This window comes from Cupressus sempervirens, chromosome 10 (assembly GCF_028749045.1).
Source record: "Cupressus sempervirens isolate cs-2001-9-10 chromosome 10, ASM2874904v1, whole genome shotgun sequence".
NCBI classification, from domain to species: domain Eukaryota; kingdom Viridiplantae; phylum Streptophyta; class Pinopsida; order Cupressales; family Cupressaceae; genus Cupressus; species Cupressus sempervirens.
In genome coordinates this window covers 640,213,920-640,232,037 of record NC_143127.1, presented here as the reverse complement: position 1 = coordinate 640,232,037, position 18,118 = coordinate 640,213,920, and the positions used below count along the sequence as shown (strand labels likewise).

The 18,118-nt window shown below is 32.9% G+C and overlaps 1 protein-coding gene across 2 annotated transcripts in view; it reads left to right on the top strand.

The window, feature by feature from the left end:
- LOC149535462 (ADP-ribosylation factor 2) overlaps positions 1-9,496 on the top strand; it is a 33,010-nt gene extending 23,514 nt beyond the window's left edge. For both annotated transcript variants that reach the window (XM_089807189.1, XM_089807190.1), the window contains exons 3-7: positions 1,705-1,775; positions 7,376-7,495; positions 8,752-8,870; positions 9,039-9,120; positions 9,203-9,496. In XM_089807189.1, the coding sequence (XP_089663315.1) occupies positions 1,705-1,775; positions 7,376-7,495; positions 8,752-8,870; positions 9,039-9,120; positions 9,203-9,208 (398 nt within the window). In that variant the 3' untranslated portion in view covers positions 9,209-9,496. The remainder of the gene's footprint in view (positions 1-1,704; positions 1,776-7,375; positions 7,496-8,751; positions 8,871-9,038; positions 9,121-9,202) is intronic.
- Positions 9,497-18,118: the final 8,622 nt, after the last annotated feature.

Here is an 18,118-nt window from a genome sequence, read left to right as displayed (position 1 = left end):
CAGTTGAGTTTTGTCTTCCAGTCAGGCAGCTATTGAGTCTTCCGTGGCTATAAGCTTACTGATTGAGAGGTGGACTGACTAGTAACTGCTACCAATGTAAAAGTAATTTCCAATGATTATGGATCGACTGTTTTGAGGGACTGTTGTACACTAAGTCATAGGATTCGGTGAATCCCAAGCATGAGATTCGGATTTTGCCGAATATTAATTTTTCCCAAAATATTCGATGAAAATCGTCAGTGTTCACGGACAAAAATTGGGATTTTTAAAAAATTGTTATAAACATTTAAAACCTACTATTCTAGGCATTTGGCAACATATTTTAGGGTTTTGGAACCATTTTTTTCAGCCCTAAAACGCACAGAATTCTGAAAACAAAGGATTCAACAAAGGTTTTAACAATGGTTTGTACAGTCATGTAGGGATGGAGTGTGTGCACATGCGAAATTTCCAGCTCTTGTAGACGATTGTGCATAGGCTCCTGCAGACGACAACAATTTTCCTTTTGCCTGCAATTTTCCGGCTCCCGCGTCTGCAAATTCCTCGAATGTCTTCTTAAATTTATTTCATGTAATTATATAGTTAAGTTTATTTCATGTAATAATATAAAGTAAGTCTTTGTTAAATTTATTTTAATGTAAAAGTCTTGGTTAAATTTATTTAATAATGTTATGTAATAAAGTATTTATTAGGTTGATTTCATTGTAATGTATAAATGTATTGTTTGTTTTATTAAATTTATTAAGTACAAATGAAATAATATTCACTTTGAATGTATGCTGTTACCAGAAAATTGTATAGATTTTAAATGGTATAATTGTTGCTGGAGTATTTTGGGTTTTTCTTTGTGCATTGAGTAGGGGTAACCATAGTGGTTGAAGAGCTGTTATCTTGTTAGTTTGTGAAGCCTAGATGAAATCATGAGTAGTCTGGGAAAAGAAAAGAGGATAGATTTTTTTTCACATTGATGGAAATTCAGAGGACCGTGATAGAATGATCAAGTCACAATAATGAAAGTTGTAGTTTCAGAGTAGCATTCAGAACCTAGATTTGTCAGAGGAGTTGGGTGCATTCCATATGAAGAGAGTAGGAAGATTTCAGGACTGCAATAACTTTTGAGAATTACTTGGTGATATTAGGAAAGACTTCCCCTGGAATGTATGTTTGTAGCAGAAAATTATACAAAGTACAATTATTTTTGCAGTATTTGTGTTTATTATTTGTGGATTTAGGAAGGGGTAGTGCAACCTGCTTCTGTATTCTTATTTGAATTGACGTCCAATGTGGCAAGCCATAAGGGTTTTGGTTGGTTAGTCTTTTATAGCTGGAAGGTTGCACCTCAATGTTTCTCAAGTTTGTGGGTTACAGAAATTACTCTTTCATAACTTCAAAAACTATGAATACTTTTGTTTTTTGGGTTGAAGAGACTATGAATACTTGACACATCCTGTAATTCTACTTTGTTTTATAGAAATAACCCTACTAAATTTTCCTAAAACTACTAATGCTTTAGGGACCCAGTAGGGATAGTTATATTTTTTTTACTCATTAATTCTGTTCAACTTAGCATGTGATTTATGGATTGTGCTGGATTTTACTTTTGTTTTTTCATTTCTCATTGCGCTTTTGGCTCAAATATCTACTGTAGTGAAGTAATTGACATTACTGGGAGGCAAGTAATAAGTTTTTACTTTTGTGGAGCAGGATTCAATGTGGAAACTGTTGAATACAAGAACATCAGTTTCACTGTATGGGATGTTGGGGGTCAAGATAAGGTATGTAAGTTTGTTGCTGGTCACTTCCCTATGTGTGTTGCTGCAAATGGATGGATTTTTGGATTCATGTTGGCCATATAACTGTTATCTCTCAATTTATTCATTGTAATAAACAGTGAATGCTTATTTGGTATTTTATCAGTGGCAAGTGTATCCTTTCTGTCTCTCTCTGTCTCTCTCCCACACACATACGAATTTTTTTAATATTATTTATGGTTATGTCAGTAATTCAACACACTTAAAAGTGTCCTATTGTTTTTATTATTTTATCTCTAAGCAGCAAACTGTTTGGAACAACTTGACACACACACACACACACACACACAAAAAATAAGTTTATTTTGTGTACGGTTATGTCAGTAATCCAGCACAAATGTAAAGTGCCATGTTGTTTTTCATCTACACGCAGCAAACTGTTTGGAACAACTTCACACACATACACACCCACAGAGACAAATACAAAAATATTTAATTTTGTATATGGTTATGGCAGTAATTCAAAACATACAAAGTGTCATGTTGCTTTTTATCTCTAATCAGCAAACTGTTTGGAACTTTATAGATGGGATCCCTGTATATGCTAATTTGCAGGATTGCAGTACTGCTGTTAATTTGAGGGTTAGGGGAAGAAATCTTAACATGACTTGAGTGATCAAAAATATTAACATGACTTGAGTGATCAATTGTTCAGCAATTGGGTCATTGAATTAATATTTTTCCATTTCCTTTGTTAACAAACAGAGTGAGTGTGAGCGCCCAAAAGTTCAATTGCTGCTAATATAATAGTATTTTTTCTTTATAGAATCTTCTTTCAGTCAGTTTAAGTTGAAATCTGAGTTAATACTCTATCTGGAGTACATCATTGGAAGTTGATTTCTCCCCTTTTGTTATTGGTATCCATTATGATTTTTCTCCCCTTTTCATTTATTTATTAGTGATTCATCTTGTATCCTTTATCTGGATGTTTTTTCTGAACTAAATAATTATGTGAGTTTTGTTTCCATCAATGTTTTAGATCACACTATCATTCTTCAGTAGGATGAAGGAAAAATTGATGGGTGGATTGCAGACAGTTTAATACAACTTAGTAAGGCATGCAAAATGACTAAATAATAGGATAAGAGTGATAATAATGGAAAAAGGGATGTGTGCCAAGGGTGAAAAAATGCTAAGGAATTAGAAAAGATCTGCAAGATAACAGAACCAGTAATAATAATAAAAGTAAAATACTAATTAAATGATGAAAAAATCATAATAGGGAGAATAATGGTAATAAAAGCAAATTTGAGTAAAAAAGCTATGACGGGTATAACAATAATGAAGACAATTAAATAAAAAGGATGATAGAGCTAAATGAAAAATAAATAGAGAGAGCAAAAGCTTGGCTTGGGAGGGTGGGTGGGCTGTGTAAGGCCAAAATATGAGAGAAAAGTTAATATCAAAGAAAATATATTGGAAGCGGTGTCAGGTAGGGGAGTGCATTAAGAGTGGTGGAGTTGAGCTAAGACAAAGAAAGTCACAAATAAATTAAGAGAGTCAAATAATAAATATATAGAGCAAAGGGAAAAAAATAAGAACAAAAAAGGTGGGCCATGGTGAAGAGGCAGTTGAGTAGAGAGATGGTGGTTTCGGATGGTAGGTTGTGGAGGAGGAGAGAGGTTAACAGCAGTAGAGATGAGTAAAAACAAGAAATCAAGGAAATAATATGAAAGAATAATACCAATGATACCAAAAGTAATTGTGAGGAGTAGAAATAATCTACAAATGATGATAAAATAGTGATATATTACTAATAGTAATGATAATACTACTAATAATGAGGGTGATAATAATGATAGCAAGATAAATTTAGTAAGATAAGATAGTAATGGTACTGAGTCCTGACAATGAAGGTGATAATAATGGTGGTGTAGCCTTTCTATTGCTTGGTGGAACTTCAGTGTTGTATCTGTTCTTGAGTTTGTAAAAGTGCTTGGATTCTTAATCTTTTGTCAAAAAACAATAATAGTAAGCTAATAGTAAGGTACCCTTTTGTCAAAAAACATTAATATTAAGTAAATATTAAGATAATAAATGAAATGAAAAGTAAGGGATCATAGTAATAATGACAAAAAGACTGATAACACTTGTACCATCAATAACCATAAACAAGTTAATAATATAAATGTTGATGATATGATTGTAACAATAGTGAATTAAAGCTTAAGGTAATAATTTGTTCTTTTGTACCTTGTTAAGAGGTATTTGAGAAAAAATTCAAGCATAAAGCTACTTGGGAATTGCCAAAAATGAGAGTTTTAAATCTTAATTTTGATGGTGCTTTGAGGGTATTGATGAGGAGCAATCACAATAATGACAATCAAATAATAAACGATACAATTTAAAAAGGAACCATATGGCAGACTCCTCCCAGCACTTCATACTCTTGAACTAGGGCTTTCTCAATCACTTGATTACACACACTTCCAATCCCAACTAACAATGGATTCACCTTCACATGTACATTGTTTAATGTCTCCAATCAGCAAATAAACCCCTTGTTTGGGTAGAATCCCTATCTTGGTTAATTCTGCACGTGCTTGGTTAGTAATATATCGTACATGTTAGAATAACTCTTTCCATGAGTATTAGGCCTTCATCCTCATGGAAAGATTTTCATTTCCTTTAAAACCTACTACAACAAATAAATAATTAAGAGAAATCTACTGGTTTTGCAACAGGCGTAATAGCAAACCTATAATAACATGAAACTTATCAACAAAGTACTTGGAATGATGAAGGAAACCTTATTAATGCTCTTGTAGAGCCAACCAATCAGTTTGCGGACCACAATATGCAATTTGAGTTGCAGAATATCTAAGTTTTAATATTGCTGTTCACGAGTCCGTACATACCAGTCTTCCAATATTTTCTCTCCTCTTTACATCAGAGACTCTTTTCAATTTATAAGACACCCTATGATAACTGACTCCAACCAACTATCATTGTTGAGTTGGGTATTTTAAAATTATTACAACCTAAACTTCCCTCTAAACCAGCCATTACCTTTTTTAATTTAATGTTTGAACTTGAAAAGCCATACAATGGTTTTATTAAACATTAAACTCTTTCCTATACCTAAACCTATCTTGAAGAGCTAATATTATTTTAGCATCATTATAGGTTCCAAGACTGCCCAATTGATTTGATGACCTTGTTTATACATTCCTTCCTTCTGATTTGTTTTGAAGATCTTTGCGGTCTTTATAATCTTCAACTGTTGCTTGAATATTTGAGGTGCTCCTGCACCATACTCCCCACCATAAAAGGAACTCTTGCCCCAAGAGTTGATCTGTGATCTATTGTTCCTTTCTCCCATCTGCTGCTGCTGAGGGGTGAAATTATTCCCCAAAGTGATCTGCTCCTTCATCCTGGTTCCTACAGTGACACACCAAGGTTTAGATACAGAAATATTTGGGTTAGACTGTCCTCTTGCTTGATAGTACTGCTGCTGCATATTAGCCTGTTTGAAAGTCTTTATTTGTCTCTGCTCTGTCACCATATCACCTTCATCTTCCTGCCCTCTTAGAGGACACTTCATTGCTCCAACCAAAACAAAAGGTTGTTTAACCAGCCCTGCCACCCTTGGATTGTCCTGCCTCTTAGCTTGGCATTGCTTCCAATCAGTATCATAATGTGGAGTACCCTGATCCTGCACTGGAATATCTCTACCAAAACACATCAGTATAGATTCCTTATGACTCCTCACCAATTGATGCAACTTATACTTTACCTTTCCTTGTTGAACTACATATGTATTTTCATAGCCATTATGCATGACTCTCCTTGAACATTGCCAAGATCTTCCCAAAATGAGATGCCCACAAGTCATGTGCATGACATCACATAGTACCTTGTCTCTATAACTCCCAACTGAAAACTCAACTGTATTCCATTTTTTCCAATGTTCTTTCATTAGAGATTGGTCCTTTTTTCTTGGCACTAAGATGAATAATTAAGTGGAAGCTCTGGCACTGTTGGAGGGGTTTTAAAATGATGGTTGCTATGAGATGCAATTGTCTGATCGTGAAGGGAAAAGCTTCTGTTTGTTAAATCATCATCATTTACTTTCCATGCTATTATCTCAAATAATGTTGATTTATGCTCTATTGGTTTGATTTACTCAATGAACACTCCTCAGATACATAACCACTGGATATTGAGGCAATCTACTTAAGTCTAAAGAAAAACATGTAATGGCACTCGAGATAAAAACAAGTCGACATAGTTGAAAAAACTTTTGAAAAATCTGTAGTCCAAAAGCTATAATGTTTTGGCATAGGTATCTTCTACCTGGATACATGTGATTCTGAATGCAGTTAAAATAGCAGACCACAAGCTTGGCATAGATGGTTCACTGAGTAATTCATTGAGCCTAACTGCCTAACTCTAGATCTTGTATGGGTTATTTTATTTTAGGATATTGAAGGACAAAGTAGCACTTTTGTGAGTTACAGACGAAGATCATTAAATAATAAATAGTCTTAACGAGTCTGCCATGGAGAAACACAACATGTGCTAAATAAGTTATCACTGAGAAGCTTTAGACTGACATTCTGATGCACCATGGAAAGAAGTAAAAAGAGTCATTACTTTGCCAAGATGGAGAAGAAGCTCTATTGTTTATTATATTGGCTGAAGTACTTATTGAGAAATCAACTAACAGACAAGATAAAAAAATGCCATCTATTGCTAACAGTGAGCACTGATGAGGAGCATAATGATTGCTATTTAATGTTTAAGAATGGGAAGGTATGGGAATGCTTTTGATTTTGAGGATCATGATTTTAACAAAATGCTTAAAGCTGCGTCTTTGATTAGAGTTAGGCAAACTTACATTGTGTTTGCTTGTTCTTGAGATGCTGTATGATTAACTGGATATTAGACTGACATACTATATGCTGGAGAAATTCAACAACACAAAAATCTGATAACACCATCTCCGAAGAAGCAATTATCAGATTGGATACTCGTGCGAGAATGCTGTGCATGTTTCTTAGGCTCATATGAATAAGCACAAGAAATTGGTTAGGTTATAATTAACATGTGATAACACCGACTGCTTGATTTCTGAAGCATTTAGTTTAAACTTAGAATCCATGCTTTAATACTTCTGGAATCAGTTGTGTATAAAAAATATATATATATACGCAATCGATTCCAGAAGTTGTGTATGAAAAAATAAAAATATGCTCATTCAGAAAATCAGACAAGCATATTCCTTTTTTAGTATACTTGGGGGCAGTTGTAAGATTGCAATTGATCTTAACAAAGCACGTACACCTGCTGATCTAATGTTTTCTTAAGTTTTTTCTTTTATGATCCAGTCTAGCTGCTATTTGGTGGACAATAGAACTACCCATAAAACTCATTATTTACTAGTAGCATAAACTGCCACTGGATAGCTAATGGCGTCCTTTCTGTTTGTAATAGAACCAAAAAAAAAAAATGCATTGCTTGTTGGATCTTCACATATTGATATTTTTTATTGTAATTTTTTTATTTTCTTCACTGAGACGTTATGATATAATCCTCATGATTTCAACTTTGTTGGTCAACAGATTCGTCCACTGTGGAGACACTACTTCCAAAATACTCAGGGTCTTATATTTGTAGTGGATAGCAATGACAGAGATCGTGTTGTGGAAGCAAGGGATGAGCTACACCGCATGCTGAATGAGGTAGATAACTTTTGCAAGGTTTATTTGCTATTTAATGTCCTGCATGTACAAATAACTAATAAGTACTGCTACAAATCTCTGAATTGAGATAGCATCTGCCTGTTAAAGATGAGTTTAATTGAGAATATTGAAGTCTTAGAGAAACCATCAGAAAATTGGAGATATGAATAATAAATCTCTATATGAAAACTAGGCATTAAGATGAGTCAGGTAGTCTGAATCGTCAGAAAGATGATGCAGGGACATTAGTTATTGAAAACTCATTATTATTATTATTATATCGAGCTGTTGAAGTTGCAGAGTTTGAATTCTTAATAAAATGAATTAGTTAATAATCCATCAGAATGATATAAAAATGAACAAATGGACTTGATATAACGGAGGGAATAATTAATATCTTGTTTATGACACTGCAGACATAAGAAGTCATTTTTTTGGCTAAAATGGAAGCTTTTACATATGCTTCATCCTATAAAATAACTCTATACATCACCCTTTACACATGCTTTTACCTGAGATGTGCTGTATTCTTGTTTTTACTTGTAATCTTTATGTAATATATGTTACTTTGTCATTCAGTATTTTCCTGTTTCTTGCAATTGTCGTTCTGGAGTATCAAGACTCTAGAGGTCATGTGAAATTTTTTGCTTTACAAAACAGAGATAAGCAATGTTAGGTTTAAGTTTGCTTGATATGAGGAATTGGGAAATCTTCTCAAATACAAATTTATTTTGAAATGAGCCACCACACCACGGACAACTGTAGGTTTGGTTGACAACTTTGACATCATTGTAATTTGAAAGAAATCAAGAGTAAATATGAAGTGGAAGTTGATTGTAAGGTCATCTTTTAGCAGGGAAATCCTGTTTTATGAAGGATCATAGTTTGAAGCAACAGTGAGCATTGGATTATAGCATTTTTATAATTAGGAATTTTAATTTATAGATTGATTTTTTCAGTTCCGTTTTATCAATGCATGTTCTTCATCATTAGACGAGGGAATCCATCCACATACTTCCCCTATGAGGTATTTTGATTATGACATGTAATTGTTATCTGCTAGAAATTGTCCTGAAAAATGGATCAAGAAGATTTCCTGTAGCTTCCCAAGAGATTCCTTTTTATAGAGATTTGTGGGGCAGTTTTCCTGATATGCAACTTTGGTTATTATGTGTAAAATGGGCCTCATTCTTTTAACAATTTTTTTCATATTGCCCATAGAAGGCTTTTATCATTGATGTTTCTTTTTCTTGCAGGATGAACTACGAGATGCAGTGTTACTTGTGTTTGCAAATAAGCAGGATCTTCCCAATGCAATGAATGCTGCAGAGATCACTGATAAACTTGGGTTGCATTCTCTTAGGCAGCGACACTGGTGAGCTTTACATTGTTTTTCATATTTTCTAGTATTAAAATTGTAGATACTAATCATCTATTATGGTGCACTATTTCTGCTTTCCATATAGTTTATATCATTACTCTAGTAAACGAGCAAAAACCTGGAATGTAAGTTTTGCTTATGAATCTTGTATCATGTCCTCAGGTATATCCAAAGCACCTGTGCAACTTCTGGTGAGGGACTGTACGAGGGCTTGGATTGGCTTTCAAACAACATTGCAAACAAGGCAATTGCTGCACTCTACATTATAGTTTGTTAGAAATATTTCCTTTTATTTTAGTTCTTATGGTTTTTGTTTTATTTTGCAGGCTTGAAAGATGCCAGTGGATTGGGGTTCAAGAATTTTGTATTACAAAAATGTCTTATTTCTTTATTGATAGAGACAGTTTGAGGAGATAAAATTTAACCTATTCAGTCTAACTGACTAAGGAGAATGGCTGCTATTTAGACCTGTAATTTGACTTCTTACAGTTGGTTGATTGTTTTTATGGATTTGATTGTGCTGGCTGACTAAATTATATAGCTTACAAAATTAAATGACAGTATGAGTGGCTATATCATTTTGAAAATGAAATCTGAAGGCTGCTTTCTGTGCATAATAATGCATCTCCTGTTGCATGGTAGACTTAAATTTCAAGTACTAGAACAGGCTTCATTTCTTTGATTACCCTTTCACAATTATTCTTCTGGATGTGACACTTGATTTCAATATTTATCTACTTAATCAATATGTCAAAGATCTGAAATGAAGAAAATTCAAAGAAAGCATCTCCTCCTAACCCAATTGCAGTCCAAAAAGCAGAGTCTAGATATAGAATGTGTTTTGATTTGATTTATGTAATGTTCAGTATGCTTTATTAACACACCATTCTTATTTAGATTGTCTATAGAAGACATTGTCATCTTGTTTGCCTAATTATCAAATGACAAAAAGTATATTTGTGTTTGATTATTTGACTGTATAGTCGACCAGTGGCATTTAGCCAAGGATGCATAGTATGACATTTTTGCTACTTGAGAGCATTGCAAGGGAATGTTGAAGGGATCTAATGTTATGATCCAAGAAATTTTGATTTAGTCTTGTCCAATGAAGTCCTTGTCAATGGAATGGTTAATTTGCAATAATTCTCATTGGACATCATTCTTTTTTCAAGGGTATGCACATATCTGTAAGTGGTTTATTTTGTAGTAAATGCAAACCTTATCAATTCTGGAAAGTGAAGTACTATGGATGGCTGGTTGTGCATGTTGTATTGTATAAGGATATTCTTTTTGGGCTAATTTGTTGTATGAGAGGAAGGGTGTGGTTGTCATTGAGAACTTTTTAAAGGAAATTGTGTGCACTACATTTCTTTTCTTCTCCATTGCAACTTCTTTGAAAGGTTTCGATAACATCTCTTGATGTGCGTTTTATGACCCACCAAATAGTAGAACAAAATACCTAAATTTCTTATCCTCTCTTGAACAAAATCTTGCGTATGTTAAGATTGCTAGAAGATCATACAATGATTTCAAGGTTCTTTTAATGTTGGGTCTTGACTGTGGATAAGTGTGGTGGTTAATGTGCTTTGTAATTACGTGTGTTTACTCTAATTCATTTCAAGCCATACTGGCTGTGCATTGGCTAAACAGTCGAATATTTGCACCGGTTGATAGTCAGTGCTGTTGACACGATCAGTTCATATGCGGGTACTTCTGACAGTCCAGTCAGCTTCTCTGTTTGAAACAAAATGCGATTATTTTTGACGGTACATCTGTATTTTGTCATAAGATTATACAGTTAGGTGGCTTGATATGATATGATATGATAGATTTTAATGACGTCCACAAGACTAAAGTAGTCTATGGGACCCATGCAATCACCCTCCTGAGTTAGGAGCGGAATTAGTCAGTTGTAAAGTTTTGGTTAACTTGTCTCTCCTTCTCTGAAGTTTGGTAATCAAATCCGTTGCTCTTTTCACTTGATCTTCCTCGAATAAATAGTTGAAGTCTTTGATCTGCAGTATTTTTGTATAACTAGATCTGATGTCATTATAAGCCAGGCACTCCTTGACGAAGTGTTGCTTTGTCTCAACTGTTTCCATATTACAAAATAAACATGTTCTGTCTGCCCACTCTTCCTTTGGAACTTGCCATCGACCAGTTTCACATCGCAGCTGATGTGAACTAGTTCTAAGTTGTGCCATCAACATTTTTGCTTTCCAGTTAATAGGTGCTCTTATATAGGCCTTTTCATCATGACTAGAAGTGGGATTAAATTTTTTAATGTAATAAGATTTTTTCTGCCCTATGTGTCTTGTCCACAGAATATTGCTGAATTTTTCATTGACGAACTTCTTTATTTTTGTAATGTTATCCTGGCAAGTTTGGATTTTGATATCCCATTTTCGCATCCATTTGTCATTTTGCTTCATACATGTGCTTTTCCGCCTCACAAGTTTTTCCTCTATGATCAACTTGGGCCAATGATGTGTTTCCAGACTTTGGGTTTTCTTTAAATAGCTTATCATCCAAACCAAAGCAACGACTTCTAATGAAAAAGAACCCACCTCCACCAAAAGGATCTCATACGGAACTATGGTCTTGACTTTAAGATTGCATGTGATGAAGTGTTTTTGAATTTTTTCTACTTGTTGCCATTTCTGTTCGGACATACTACCTCCCCACACTTCACATCCGTATAGAATAATCGGAGTGACCAACAAACCAAAAAGAGTTTTCATGGTCGTCCAATCCCATGATTTTGCGTTCCTGCACTTGTTTTGTAAAGAGTATAATGCCTTCCAACCCCCTTGGATCTTTTTTGATCTGCAAGTATCCCAATTGAGTTTGTTATGAAAATCGATGCCTAAGTATTTGTACTCTTCTACAATCTCAAGTGGGCTATTTTCAAATAGAAACTCGTCTTGTATGCCCCTATTCTTATTCAGCGAGAAGATCATAATTTTGGTTTTGCTAGTACTAACTTGCATTCCTACTTCATGACAAAAAAAATTTAGTGCTGTCAAGTGCTCTTTCAAACCTTTCGCTATTCTAGCAAGAATTATGAGATCATCTGCATATAAGAGCAATCTTATCACAAAGTGGGCTAGCTGCACCCCCTCACCATTGGTCTTGTTTATCCACTATTCTAACTTGTCAATATAGAGCTCGAATAACGTTGGAGATAGCGGACACCCTTGCTTAACCTCGATGTCGTTGTCAAAATCTTCTAATAGCCTTTTTGTCGTTTTGATTTTAGCTTTGACCTGCTCATATAATTTGTAAATTGTTGACCTAAGTTCTTTAGGAACTTCCAACTCTTCCATTCTATCCCATAATTTATTACGTGGTACTGTGTCGAATGCTTTTTTAAAGTCCACAAAACAACAAAAAGCCTCGTTCTTCGGAGTGTCCCAAACTTTCTCAATCAAGTGTTTAAGAGTGATGCCGTGATCTATAGTAGAGTGTTTCGGTCTAAAGCCTGCTTGCCTTTTTGCACGTTTGTCTTCTGTTTCAACCTAGTTGTTGATTTTTTGTTTTACTAAGCTGCCAAATAACTTGCCAAATGGTGGATTAATCATGATGGTTCGGTAATTAGAATGATTGTTTATATCTCCACTTTTGTGGAATGGGATCACCACACTTGTCCATTTTACAGGGAAACTTTCTCTATTGACACTGTTGAAAATTTTAGTGATGTGTGGTGTGAGGGTTTCAGCACCCCATTTTAAGTATTCAACTTGAAGCACATCTATATCTTGCGCTTTACCAGTAGCTAACCTCCTTATGCCTTGAATAATATCCTTTTCGCTGAATAACTCACCTGTAGTCTCTGTTTCCATGGTTCTATGTTCTCTTAGATCACACTCGTAGAGTCTTGGCATATTCCAGCCTTTTGGTTCCTGTTATGTTGTTCTCTATTTGAGTTTTTCTCTGCTGAAGCTCTTTCCAAAACTTTCTGGGGCTATTTTTACCAAGATTAATCAACTCGATTCTTCTTTTGTTTACATACTTTTCTTTCTTCTTTTTAATTAGCTAATCATACTCCTTTCTACTTTCTCTATTTATGTTCTTTTTGCATTTTTTTTTTTGCTGTTTTGCATTCTTCATCAAACCACGGATTGGCCGGAAAAGTGTTTTTGGCTTCTCTTGTGGCCCTAGATCTTTTACACTCCTCCAGTGCTTTAATGATAGTAAGAACAAGATTATCCTTGTCCATGAAATGTTGTTTATTAAACTCGGGATGGTTTCTCAAAACCCTAGACAGCCGCAAAAGAGAGTTTTGGAAAGTAGCATGGTTTTCTTGTGTCATTAAAACTTTGCCAATCGGAATCCTCTTCCTCTTTTGTAAAGGTTTTGGGACAATATGTTGATCTTTAGTGAGTGGCCACCCTTATCAAAATGGGGTTATGATTAGATTTTAGCTCCATGGGGCAATCTTCTATCTCAAAGTTAATTATCTTTGCGACATATTCTTGCAAGCATATTACATAATCAACGTTCATTGTATCTTTTGCATGTGATTCCACCTGATTTAGGCCACTTTTTCAAACCATTACATATGACCATGTTATATAGGCAGCATAAGCCTAGTAATTCAGCACCAAAATGATTAATCTTTCCCATGCTATCTTATGAAGATCTTTCCCATTTTTGTGTCCCTTCTTCTTCAAGCCAAACTGGGTCTCTGCTTTCATTGTAACTCTCCTTAAGATTGATAGTTTTCTTGTTTGCTGTTCTAGCATTGAAATCCCTTATTATCATTATTTCCCCTAAAGAGCTAAAGGTTGCTATGTCTTTTTTGAGTGCAGCGAATGAGTCTTCTCGATCCAATCTATGCTTTTTATACATTTTTGAGCCTTTTGGGGTGAAGTAACAGATAACCACCCTTGTAGAAATTTGATTCTCTGTTATTTTTATCCAAATATACTGCTTGTTTACATCTTCTTTCTCTAAGTTTACAAATCTGCTCCAAGTTTCTTTTATTAGAAGGTGATGCCTCCATGCCCCTTACCATTATCTATCTTCTCATTCCATAGTGATACCTTCTTATACCCTTCAAAATCTGGGACCTTACATCCATCATGCTCATGAGTCTCGGTAAGCATAATGATGTCATTATCTTTAGCTATTGGCCCTAACCCAGGTCCTTTTCTCCAAGGATAACCTCTACAGTTCCAACTAACTATAGTTAAATGTTCCTGGGTGGGCCCGAGTTCCTATTTATTGCGTGTGATTTTTGTCGCTAATTTGGGCTTTGCCATTTTGTAGCCATGTCCACTTGCCGTTTTCTTTTGTTGTTTTCACTTTTTCCCATTCCTTCTTCCTTTCTTCTTGCTGAGTTACGGTGAGGTCATCATCGAGATATATGTGTGTACCTCTAAGAAACTTCTTTTTGCTGAAAATGTTATTTTTATCTCCTGTATTCTTCATTGTCACTCCATGTCTGTCTTTGCCTCCTCTAATCCATTTTCCAATTCTTTGTGCTTGTATGGTTGTTCCATGCCAGTCTAATTGGTCTTTAAAGAAGTCTTTAACTAAATCCGTTTTTTTCTCCTGTTCTCCATAGTCTCGTAGCCCTTTGATGACGATATTTGTTGCTTTCTCATTTCTTTCTTTTTCCTCTCTAATTTGTCTCCGAACTTGTTTTTCTATGTTGTCAATAGGAGTGTTTGTTGGTCCCTTTACTATGTTAGCCCATGATCTAATTTCTTCGATTTGTTCTCTAAGTTGATTCTCTTTTATTTCCATATTGGCCATGGCATCTTGTATATTTTTCATTTGCGGGTTTTTGTCTCCTTCCGTAGCCTCTCCTTCTCCCGTAGTACTTGCTGCTGTCCTCTTTTTTCCTACTTCTTTCTTTAACACTATTAATTCATACTTTCCTTTTTTTATATTAAATTGCAATTTTTGAATTTGTTTTCTAAGTGACTTGACCTCCATTGCCAGTTTCCAGTTATCCTCAGTAACTCTTTCCATTGTGATACTTTCTATTTGGCTCCTCTCTTCAAGTGCCCACACCCTTTCCTTCATAGCTACCAAATCGTTCACAAAGATGTCTAGATACCACGTCATAGGTGTCCTTGTGGGGGCCGTTCAATTGCATAACGCTTACAATTTATTTTAATGTTATGCGTTCCACCATTTCTTCCCTTCTCATTAATTACTCCCATTCTCTTCTTTGAACTAGTCAATATAAATTCAAAGTCAACGATTTTTTTACAAAATTTGACATTTTGATATTATAAATGGAAAGCATGGTTTAATTGAAAATATAATTCATATGATATTTTTTAAAAATATTTTAAATCGTACAATTTCTTTTGAAATTTTTTAATTTATGTTAGAATAAGGAAAAATGTAAATTGAAATGACGATATTTAATATTAATGAAGATTTATTGGTACAAGTGGAAAATGAAAATAATTTTAAATATAAAATCTGTTTTCATTTGAAATAATTTTATTCAAATAAATATATTTGTAATAAATGAATTTTTTTAATATTTTACTAAAAAAATATTAAATAAAATTTTAAAATAATTTATTATTATTAAATTAGAATAAATATTTCAATCTATTTTACAATTTAAATATAATGTTAATCTATACAATTATAAATATATTTTTAAGTTCAAATTTTCAATATATATATATATATATATATATATATATATATATATATATATATATATATATATATATATATATATATATATATATATATATATATATATATATATGAAGTGTTTTTAATTCATCTTAATTTTTACACTATATGTAATTGTTATGTCAAAGTTGTTGATATGTTACAAGGAATCATGTTATGTTAAATTAAGTCTACAATATTTATATAAACTTATATTTATTTTAACCCATCAATTGCAATGTATAAATATATAGAAATCTTTCTATCATATGTTTATGAACAATAAAATAATTATATGTGATATTTAGGTACTTAAGAAAGTTTTTGTCTTAAAAATAAGATTTGTATTTCAATATTAAAAAAAAAAAAATCTTAATAATCTACTTATCTAGATATTAAGATTTATACTTCAATAATAATATTTCAATAATATAATATTGATATTGTTGAGAGTGAAAAGGAAGATTATTTTTTATTTGATATGGTTAGAGGATGGAATAAAAGTTGACTATGAAGATCTTTTTATTCTATGTTTGACTAATAAAGTAGATCAATAAAGTGGCCAATGATGTGTCTAGTACACTTTATACTATGAAGATTTTTTGATTTATGAAATGTGAGTTTAGCTCACTCTTACTTTTTTGTTTAATTCAAAAGATTCTTATATTTAAAATAATATACTATTGTATAAAGCATGATATTTTTAAAATTAATATACAATATAATATTAGTGTATATATATATAATTTAATTTTTTAGGAGATATTTTTTAATTATCACATTTGAATTTGATTTATTGTAATTTCTATTCTTTTCATGTAGAAACTAACTAGAATCAAACAAAGTAAACATAAATCAAATTATTTTAGATTCCTATAAAATCAATAAATATTTAAAATGTAAGATAGATTGCAACAATAATTTTTTATTTAAAAAATATATTAAATAATTTTACATTTAATTTTTTTTAATTATAAAATAAAATTCTTTGATTAGTATAATTTTATTTCTTTAATAAATTATTCTAAATTTAAAAATATTATATATATATTTTTAAAAAATTCATTGTATTTCCCTATTGTAATATTAAATATCTTATTTAAATATATATTTCTTTTAATTGTTACTAATATTAAATACATACAAAGTTTTATAATAATTTTATTATTTATAATATATTTTAAAAACAATATATTTTATATTTTCAATTTAAATTGTGTTGTTCATACACAATCGTACAAAGCCAACATAACTTTATTTAACTAGTTTTAAGAAGGTTGATACTTTTTAAACTAGGTTACCAAGCCACACAATCCAACACACAAAAATTGATAAACATCAATATAAAATATATAAATCAACATTAAAAAAAATGGATGAACATCAATATAAAATATATAAACCAACAGTGACAAAAATTGATGAACATCAATGTAAAATATATAAATACTTTTACTAGGATACTCGATTGTTAGAAGTACCCGTATATAAGCTAACGATGTTAACGGCACTAGCTATCGGCTGGTGCAAATATTTAGCTGTTTAGCCAGTGCCTACCAACTATGGGAGCTATCTTAAGTTTTTGCAATGAAGTACCTTTTTGGGTTTTCACAAAATATGCATAAATGAAATAGGATAGGGTTCATGAATTCTATTCTAATCCTAAGGGTAGGGATGACAATAAATGGTGCTCTGGTGGAAAAATTCCTCAATTTACCGAGCTCTGCTTCACCAAGTTATACTACAACTATGCATGAACTGGTGCAATCTTCAATGGTTATGCAAAAGTTTTTCATACCACCACATACGCCATCAGAAAGCACAATGTATATGAAAGATAGAAGTGAAATATATGCATGAAAGGGGTTCATGCTATCCTTGCACACCGATTTAGAATCACTAAAATGTCAAAGTATGAACCAAAGCAATCCATCAATACACCATCATATTCTCCATTGCATCACAACACTCTAACCAAATTGAAGTCAACCTAAATGAGGGAATTTAAGAGAACAAGCAAGCACTAAGACACATCAAGTGTTCACTAAGCTTCAATGAAAACTTTATTATATTAGTGGCTCTTTGCAAATCTCATAAAATTCTTCCTTTACAAATGAGAAGTGAGACCTTTATATAGGTCCTTGATTACAATAGGCGGCTTGGATGATCATAATAACCGATGGCCCAGATTGTGCCACATCACCCCTAATTAGGGGTAGCACAAAGAAAATGAATCTATATTAATGCAATAAGGAATCCACTACTATAGTGGGTAATAAATGACCACTATGCATGGTTCTTTAGGAAAAGAGTGGAGTGCAATAAATATCCGCCATGCATGTCTATTACTCAATAAACACTCATTCTTTTTTGAATAAATTATTCTCGATTCCATTCTCTAAATGTATAGAAGTTTGACTTGGAGACCTTAATTCTTCATCAAAGATAATTGGATGCCATGAAATGATGGAGGCCATGTAAGTTCGAGTCCTTTCCAACTACATTATTTTATAACTCAGATCCAACTTTGACTGACTTTTCTGAAAATCTCTCGACATTCTCGCCTTCCATGTACTTGCTTGGAAATTTATCTC